The 9,978-nt window shown below is 44.6% G+C and overlaps 1 protein-coding gene across 1 annotated transcript; it reads right to left on the bottom strand.

Annotated features, from left to right (window-relative positions):
* Positions 1–1,558: 1,558 nt before the first annotated feature.
* LOC115271241 (aryl hydrocarbon receptor-like) lies at positions 1,559–9,506 on the bottom strand. Its single transcript, XM_029912055.1, has 3 exons — positions 9,180–9,506; positions 2,222–2,409; positions 1,559–1,725 (listed from the first exon to the last, which is right to left on the bottom strand). The coding sequence occupies exons 1-3, from the start codon at positions 9,236–9,238 to the stop codon at positions 1,559–1,561; spliced, it is 414 nt and encodes a 137-aa protein (XP_029767915.1). The 5' UTR covers positions 9,239–9,506.
* Positions 9,507–9,978: the final 472 nt, after the last annotated feature.

The following is a 9,978-nucleotide window of genomic DNA, read 5'->3' as shown; positions in this document are numbered from 1 at the left end:
ACTTACATGATTATACTGAATAAAATACTCCAATTAACAACATCTTCTTGTTATAGCTAGGTACCTACAGTACGCCCATCACCATATGTGAGTGCTGTCCAGAGCTGTCTATCAAACACAGACACGCACATAATTGTACTTTTCTCCCCTACCCCACACCAAGAGTTTGGAAAACTAAGTGGAACCATCAAGATTCACATTTCATTTTGTGCCCAATTCAATGAAAAGTACTAGAGCTCCCACAATGTCGTAACGGTTCCAAAGCTACAGAATACACCCACCCGTGACCTACATCTTTCTTTCAGTTCTCCTTGTGGAAGTCTGCAGGTTTCTGTGATGTGGAAACAGGATGTAATTTGTCTTGAATCAGGCCCTTTACAATACCATGGTATTTCAGCCAAGCCCAGGCCAACCAAAACGAACCCCAGGACCAGAGCTAGATGAAAAAAAATATTTTTCCCTTACAGGAAATGTTGACTCTTCATTGAAAACCAAAACTGAAACATTGTTTGGCTTATAGCTGAATATTTATTTTCAGGGATGGGGGAGGGGGAAGAGAATTTTCCAATTAAAAATCAGAAATTTGAGGATAGCAGCCATTTTCTGTGACAATTTTCAGTTAGTTGAAAACACAATTTTCCACCAAAAAAAAAAAAAAAAAAATTGATGGGAAAATTTTGACCAGCCCTACCTAGGACGTGCTCAGTGGGATCACAAACCACCTTGCAGATTTTACATTGAAAATGGACACCAAAACAACTCTATCAAATTCCCAGACAGAAACAGTGACTTGTTTTTTAGAGTGCTCTACATTTGCTAAATACGACCCTATCTCAATCCCTCTGTCCGCTGGGTAGAACTACTAAGGCTTACACATGGAGATAAATATCATTCAACTAAAATTAGGATAAAACTTATCACAATACGGATTTTCCGAATCATTTAGCATTGGCCTAACTGCTCCCCTTGACAGCCGTAGCAGTTTTACCTTTGACATCAATGGGGAGCAGAGATAGGCCAACACTGTGCATTTTTGAAATCCCCTCTTTTATATTTAGCATATTAAAGATTTCAAGACAGAGGAAGGTTATGGCTGAAAGTTTTGCTTCTTGCTCCCCTAAAACTGGGACCACAACTGCGACATCACGGTTACCTGAGGAGCCTACATAGGATTAGATGCTTTACCACATGCATTCTTGCGCTATTAGTCAAGCAAGGAGCAAGAATAGAATGTTGGCCTAGGACTCCCTGGCCAAAATTCTCATCTTTCTCAAAAGCACAGGGATCCTCCACTAGCATTCTCCATGATACCGTCCCTGCAACTCCAGCCATCAGGCAATGGTGAGTCTGGGTGCTTTCCATTTTATGTTTCTAAGCAGTTGGCCACCTACAAGTATCTCCTCTTTCCCCATTGCACCCTCTGTATTTCCCAGGAGCAGAAGCAAACAGACAGGGGAGGAAGGAGTGAGATTTCTATCCTCATTCCTAGAAGCACTGCACTCGGAAAGTGAGATTTCTGGAGCCAACCCTATGATGAATATCTAGATGGAGCAGATTCTCAAAACCAGACAGTCTCACGAACCTGTGTACAGGCCCGTTCCCCAAAGTGCTTAGTAATATTGATCCCCAGGGTCTTCTCCAACACAGAGCCAACAGGCTTCATCAAGAAGGAATGTTCGTACCTGGGCAGCACCTCCTCCCACAAGCTACTCTCACAAGCACTGACTAAGTCACAGAACAGCGTCCATTAAAAAGGGCCTCAGACTCCTCCTCTTCCCAGAAGTCTTTGCTTGGAGTTCGACAAGTGAGCCTGCCTTCCCCCACTTAGGGTGGGGATGCTAGCCTGCTCTGCCTCAACCTCCCAAGTCCATCCTCTAGGCAAGGACAAATCTCCCATGGCCCATTTCCTCCGGCCACTAAAGCTTAATAGTAATGAGTTAAAAGCGCAGCCCTGAGCCACTCTGCTCTTCTGGCCTTAACGAACAAACAGGGAGCATCAATCCAGCTTCCTAGGAAGCACGGTCTGTCCTGCCCTAAGACTGCTCCCTCCTCCCCAGTGGCAGCTCATTCTGGCACAAATTGCATTCAGGACTGAGAGGCCATCTGGCTCAGAAGAAGATAAAATGCTGCCTAGCAGATCCCTGAACATCCCTTAACACCATCAAGCCAGGAAGCCCTCCCAGTCTCAGCACAGGAGTCTCTTTGAGTTGCTGACACTTACCCATGAGGTAGCTTTTCACTTTCAGGTATCCTACAATCAGCCGGAGGACGGAAAGCTTATCGAGCCTGGCCTGGACATCCTCAGGGAAGGGCAGCAAGCTCGTCAGTTTGTTCAGCTCCTGATTGAGGCGGTCCCGGTGCCGCTTGGAGGGGTTTGACAGTACGCCCTCGGGAGGTGGTGGCTTCCGGCTAACAGAGGGAAAGAAAAATGCAAATAAGAAGGGAACTATCAGCATAAACCTGGCACAAGTCACATCCCCCTCTGCTAGGCCCTTCCCAAACTCCATCTGTGCACCACTGTAATCTTAATCGTCATCAAATAGTCGCTTGCATGTTCTTTGTCCACTTGTTTAAGAGAACCACACAATGGGAACTGCTTGACCCAGGTCAGAGCAAAAGAGCTTTCCAGCAAGTGGGAAGAAGATATAAAAGGGGGAAATGACATCATGATGGTACCTCACTCTCTCTACAATCACACATCTGGAAACACCTGAGGAACAAAGACTGAACTGGGGGAAGTGATGGTCCCAGGCTAAAGGGATTTCTAGCCTGTGTATGAAAATCTGGGAAAGCCAACCTACCCAACTTAAAAAAAGAATGTAAGACTTTAGAGCCTACAAGTTGAAGCCTTAAGAATGTGCCAGCCTGTTTATCACTCAGGGTGAGAATTTGTTAATTCATATCTTACCTATCTAGTATGATCAGCTCAGTTTGCGGTTTTGTTTATTTACTAGGTAATCACTTAACATCTACCCTTTTGTAGTTAATAAACGTATTTTATATTTTAACCCAGATCAGCGTGCATTTGATTAAGGTGTCTGGGGAAAAATCTCAGCTTCGTTACCACAAGTGTGCACGGTCCTCTTCACATTGAGGGAGAGGCGGACTGGGTGTTAAACTCATATATGGGACAGATTTGCTCTGGGGTCCTAGGCTGGGAGGCTGGTAGTCAGAGAGCCTGCGTATAACTGCAGCTGGGTGTGTCCCTACCTGTGTGAATGCTGATGAAAGTGCAAGCTGGGAGGGCTTTGCAGCTTCTCACAGCAGCACAGTGTGAGAGGGAGCCCAGACTAGTGCGTCACAGGGCTCAGTGGTACCCCAGTTCCAGGTGGCACCCCGGTGGGAACTCGTCACAGTAGGATTAACTACTTTATAATTAGAATCCATTTTTCAAAGACTTCGTCACACTTTCGTTACAGAATCTGTTCATCAGAAGTTTAAACTTGGGCTAGAGCAATGGATCCATGTAGAGATAGGATGAGAATTTAAACAAAAAAATGCTTTACTAGAGTTTTCAGTTCCAGATTTTTAGGAGTGAGAAAATAAAATGATCTAGGTTTAGCAGTTCTACATCAAACATGATTCTTTGCTCTCTTGTTACTCAAAAACTGCCCATGAGAGTCCAGAAAGGAGAATAAATAAGAAGCTTTATTTTTCAAATTTTAAAAAGGGATTGACCACTATTTCACCATAGTATTTTTTTAGGGCTGTCGATTAATTGCAGTTAATGCATGGGATTAACACAACACAAATTAATTAAATTTTTTTAAATAGTTGTGATTAATCACAGTTTTAATCGCACTGTTAAACAACAATAGAATACCAATTTAAATTTATTATAAATATTTTGGATATTTTTCTACATTTTTAAATATATTGATTTAAATTACAACACAGAATACAAAGTGTACAGTGCTCACTTTATATTATTTTTATTACAAATATTTGCACTGTAAAAAAGAAATAGTATTTTTCAATTCACTTCATACAAGTAGTGTAGTGTAATCTCTTTATCATGAAAGTGTAATTTACAAATACAGAATTATTTTTTTATATAACTGCAACAATGTAAAACTTTAGAGTCTACAAGTCCACTCAGTCCTACTTCTTGTTCAGCCAATTGCTAAGACAAACACATTTGTTTACATTTACGGGAGATAATATTGCCCACTTCTTATTTACAATGTCACCTGAAAGTGAGAACAGGCATGGCACTGTTGTTGCCGGTGTTGCAAGGTATTTGTGTGCCAGATATGCTAAATATTTGTATGCCCCATTATGCTTCAACTTGTAAGCACTAAAGTTTTACATTGTGTTGTTTAAGTTGCACTTTCAAGTTAAAGAGATTGCACTACAGTACTTGTATGAGGTGAACTGAAAGATACTATTTCTTTTGTTTCTCTTTTTTACAGTGCAAATATTTGTAATAAAAAATAATAATATATAGTCAATTAATCATGACTATTTTTATCTCGCAATTAACTGTAATTTTTTTGTTAATCATTTGACAGCTCTAGTATTTTTTAATGATATTTTCACATATTGTACCAAAATAATGTGTGTGACAACATACTTGCAGTGTACTATTCAACGACTATATGTCTGCATGCTGCATAGAGTCTGAGAAAAGGTTTGTTGCTTGGTACACGAGAGACTAAATTGGAACTCAAACTGTGTGGAAGCCTGGTTGAGTCTGTAGTTTATAGTTGTTTTCTTTAATAGATGTCTCTTGTTTAAGAAGACAAGTGATTCTGTACCTCAAGACAATCAGATTGTTGGATGTCTGATCCTTATCTAATGAAAAAGTTGTTTGTTTGTCTTTTTAGAGGGAGTCAGAAACTAGCTTGTTCACAGAAGTTCAGTAAAGTTAGTTTACACAAACTGTACGATTATAAAAAGCAGAACAAAATGTAATGCTCTTATATTGCCCCATTTAAGGCATCTAATGCATTTTAGATCTGGGACAAATTTTCTTAGAGGGGGCCCACTTTCTAGTAAAGGCAGAAGAAGATCATTCTTCACTCACAAGGTCCTTCCAGGAGACGGGGACAATGTTAGGAGAAATAGGCAGACAGCAATGATACAAGAGGCTCTGCTTAGAAATAATGATAACTGAGTATGCTGAGGCAGTGGGAGGCTTTTGGTGAGTTGCCAGTCAGGTGCAAGGGTGAAGGATCTCTTGTAGCATCCAGATGAACATTGAGAGTGCTCTATGGAGGAATCTATGGTACCTACTCACCAACGATGCAGGGAAGTGTCAGAAAGAGGGAGCTAAATTTAGGTTACTAGGAAGAAGGCTTAAATTAAACAGCCTCTACAATAGCTTCCTCTTAAATGCTCCTGGCTCAACACACAAGGAACTCCCAAGGTCTCCATGGATGAGAAGATGTTGTAAAGAGGCACAGGTTGTTCATTAGACACTGGGGAAATCATAGGGAAAAGGATAGTCTGTACAGAATAGCTGGGGTTCCACCTTAACCAGACTACTTACCCATAAAGTAAATAATGTATACCAGGGAAATTCCCAGCTGCTCAGATCTGAAGTTTTACAGCCTTGCCCTTATGTCTCACTTTGACCTGACCAGACCACCCGTCCACTCCTGGTGGTGGAAGGACAGTTCAGTCCTAAGTCACTTCCCTGCTTGTCCTCTTTGCTGAGGCTGCCATGGCAGTGGCATCTGTGAAGCACACACACATCCACTGTGGAGCTGGAGCGAGACCAGCTCCTCTCCGAAAGGCAGCTGTCACCTAGTGACTGTCAGTTACTGTCAACCTGTGCTGGTTTCACACAGCAACCCGGGGGATGATATCCTAGCTCATTACCCATCCTAGCACCCAACCAGACCTCTTGGATCCGGTTCCTCTGGCGAGCTCACACATAGTAATGCAGATTCAAAGCAGTATTTAATCTAGCTGTAATGCAAAGGATAGCTATTTCTCCTCAAGAGAGCCTCCTCCAGACATATTATTTCAAATTGCCTCGTTTAACTCAAAGTTGTGTAACATAACTTCTTTCCGGAAGAAATGAAATCCTAATTCCTACCAGAAAATGTTGACCATAAAGATAGTTCATAATATCAAGTTACACTAACATGCTTTGCAATCCACTCCTGCCTCTCCCCACACACACTGGCCTTAACATTGCATAAAAGCACTGCCATGTGACACTGGTAAAAAACCACTGAAAGTCACTTTCTTCACACATTGAACAAGGGTGTGTGTTAGAATCAGGAAGCCAGTATCATCCTTAAAGCTACTCTGCCCCTGATTTACTGTAGCGCTTCTCTTAGAACCTTCCCTAGCCCTGCCAGCCTGGCTTTTTACTCCAGATTTAAAGAGAACAGTACAATTATGCTCATAAGCACTTCCAGCTCCCAACATGAGAAATGAAGAAGTCCCCTCACATCCAAACTAGACAGCCTACTTCTCCCATTTTAAGGTGGTTCAGTGGAGTTCCTAGAGCAAGCTCTTCTACTCTAGTACTTGAGATTTTTCTTCTGCGGGGCTAATACATTAAAAATTGGTCTGTCTAGGTCCTGTGTCCCAGTCAAGGCCATGAGACCCCTTACTACCCCATTTCACTCTCTTTAATTCCCCATTCGTAAGACCCAAACACACACAAACTGCAATCCTTCCTGCCAGCAACTGCACAGGAGTACCCATCAAACTGCTCCTTCATTGGCCAAAGGAGTTACTGTTGAGTAATAGGAGGCTCCCCACTCTGTGCTACAACAAACATTTTCCCAGTAGGGTGCGCTATCCGGCGATTATCAACTAGCATCATAACCTGAACCACATGCATCAGAAGGCAGAGCATGGCCGCTAAATGGGTCAGCTCTGTGAATTTGTTTACTTGTCAGAGCCATGACAAGACACAGCTATATTATATGTGTATGTTTTACAGTGCGAAACTCAGCAAACAAACACTGGGCTGCGGCCCAAAGCAGTTTTTCCCACCGGAATTTATGATGGAACTGTTAACAAACCTAGCAACACCAACATAAACATCAGGGGTGTTGCTGGAAATAAAACTGTTCTCTAACAGGGCAAAGAAACTGGATTTGTTATACACTATCACACTGCACCATTCTACTTACATTTGCTACAGTATTCCTCTACACCGGTGCTTCTCAAACTGAGGGTTGTGACCCCTCAGGGGGTTGCAAGGTTATTGCGTGGGGGGTCACGAGCTGTCAACATCCACCCCAAATCCCACTTTGCCTCCAGCATTTATGATAGTGTTAAATATTTAAAAAGTGTTTTTAATTTATAAGGGGGGGGTCGCACTCATTGTGCGAAAGGGGTCACCAATACAAATGTTTGAGAACCACTGCTCTACACTCAGCATGGGAAACACTGCAGGAAGCTGAACTATTGCAAGCTGGTGAACCTGCAACTGCAATAGTGCCTGTGCTGTAAATTAATAACATCAGTTACGGTTTTCTGTTTGGGGCAGCAATGTATATTGCATAGTTAAACAAAGATGCGAGGTAAGGTAAGTAGATACATACTCCTGGCTTTGTCTTGCATATGCAGTTTATTGGGATGCCTATTAATAGCATCTCATATATTAATTATATTTACAAATGGTATTTAACCTATTCCCCACCTCCCACCCACCAACAATTTGAATGAATTGATATTGGACCAAACAGCCCTGCTTTAACAAACATAATTTCCCTTCCTACTGCACTTTGCCCCACCCAAGCCTATCTGTCTTCCAGTTCTGGCATATTCTGAGGAGGGACTGCCAAGTACTCTGAATGCTCTGGGTCTGGGATACGGTCACATGTAGAGTTAGTTGCAAAACTTTTGACAGAACAGTTTTCCATTAGAAAATGTGTCAATTTCAGTGAATTTTTTGATGGGAAAAAGTCAAAATGAATCATTCTGATAATGTCAAATTGTTTCATTTCAACTTTATTGTTTCAATGCATTTCATTACTACTTTTATATTATATTAAACTTAATTTTAATCTGATATGTATATAAAACATTTATATTATAATGTTTCAACGCTAACCCAGTAGACATTTTGAAATGGTAAGCGCTTTGGAAATCTCAAGGAGACAGCAGGGGAAGCCTGATTCCCCATTTCCCCAAAACTTGTGCAATCATTTACACCCATGCAAAGTGAGCATGAAGCACTCATCTTTCTGATCTGAAAGCATTTTGCACAGCCTTAGTGCAAAGCAGTGGAGAATCAGAGCCATTATCTTTTGCCCTGACTTGGCACTCCAGCAAGGGCAAAGGTTTCTCTCTCTCTCTCTCTGTCACTGCAGCTCCAGCGGAAGGAATCGTCTTTCCTCTAGGGCACTGGGAAGAAAAACCTGATTCGTTTTATTAGTACAAGAATAGCCCAGTGTCTCCACCACTCTGATCTACTTGTAGGACATCCTGAGAACCTGGCCCAGAGCCTGGATTGTCATCCTTAGATTACTTAGAGCAAATGTCCCAAAATTCCACAAACCACTGCCCATTTCATTTTCTGGAGATTTCTGTCACGTTCTCACAGCTCCAAAGGGAATTTATAACTTTAAAAAACCTGGGAAGGATTTTGACTAGACTTCCCAAAGCAGGAAACAACACCCTTGTGCGCTCTTTCTTCCCTGGGAATGGCTTTTTTTAAGAGTCAACTTGTCTTTGGAGCGGAGCTGCTAAGTGAACCCGGGAAAGCACATATATTCAGCGTGAACTTTTGTGTGAGTCTTTGGACAATTTCAGATTTCACAGTCAAACAATGCAGTCCAGATGGGATTTAAGTGGCATCAGAGAATCGGCGAGCTATTTCAGCAGCCCCATCCCAGAGACCCAGGCTTCTCTCGGAGTGTATTTCACAACCAGTTCTGGAGCAAATACTTTAGACATAAGTGAGCCAAAGGGGGAGCAAAGGGACAGCAGAGAACCAAGCCTTGTGAGGTCTGTCCAGGGGACAGGGGGGAAAGGAACTCGAGGACGCTGAATAGCACCAATGAGAAGGACTAGAGCCAGGGGACAACCTGCCTGAACACTGGAGCGAGCAGGAGCCAGGGGCAGAGGAAACACCTGCCCTTTGATTAAAGCAAACAGAGGCAGCACCAGCACCTCCCCAGACAGCCCTGCAAAGCCCCAGGGGTGGGCACGGGTGATTTACACACGCTCCGGGAAGGGGAGCTGCTCTCTCTCTCACACACACCTACCTTTTCTGCACCGGCCTTTTCCTCTTTTTCCCGGCATAAACGCCTCCCGTCCGCAGCATGACGAGCCTGGGACACAAGCCGCCCCCAGGGGAAAGTTCTCGCTGCTCTTCCTGGCACGCAGTGGGGCGGCGGGGAGGAAGCCCAGACTCCCAAGGGAAACCCACCGAGCCCGGCCTGCCCCGCGACGGGAAGGGGGGCAAAGCCCCAACGCTGCTGCAAGCCGTGGCGCGAGCCTGCCCCCTCCCGCGGCCGGTCCCGGCTGCCCCACGCCACGCGCGCCCTCCCGACCCAGCTGGGACTGGGACAAAGTTGACGCAGCTGGGCAGGTACAACCCTGCAGGGCGGGGCCGCGCGCCAGCCCCCTCCGCTCCCCGGGCAACACCCCACCCAGGAATCACAGCCACGCGGGGAGATGCTTTAAGGTGGATCGGAAAGTTGACACCGAGTCCTTGGCAGTGGGGGGTGGGGAGTTGCCTCCCATTGCCCCCCTTTCCTGCTGCCCCCTTGGGGCCCTCGCCCCCCTGCTGCCAGCTCCGTGGGGGAAAGGCCGGGAGAAGGGTCGCCTGCATGGCTGTAGAGCTCCCTGCCTCCTGCTGCCCCTCAGCCTGGCTCCCCGGGGCAGCGCGGGGGGGGGGGGGGGGGGCGGTCCTGTGCTATAAGGCCCCAGCCCCGCCAGGCAGAGCAGGAGGGAGAGACTCATAAAAAGGGGGGGGGCAGGGCTGCCCAGAGGATTCAGGGGGCCTGGGGCAAAGCAATTTCGGGGGCCGTCCATAAAAAAAAGTTGCAATACTATAGTAAT

This window comes from Terrapene carolina, unplaced genomic scaffold (genome assembly GCF_002925995.2).
Source record: "Terrapene carolina triunguis isolate 2854851 unplaced genomic scaffold, T_m_triunguis-2.0 Scaffold173, whole genome shotgun sequence".
In the NCBI taxonomy this organism is placed as follows: domain Eukaryota; kingdom Metazoa; phylum Chordata; order Testudines; family Emydidae; genus Terrapene; species Terrapene triunguis.
Note: the sequence above shows the minus strand (reverse complement) of the source record. Positions and strands in the feature narration are given on the sequence as shown.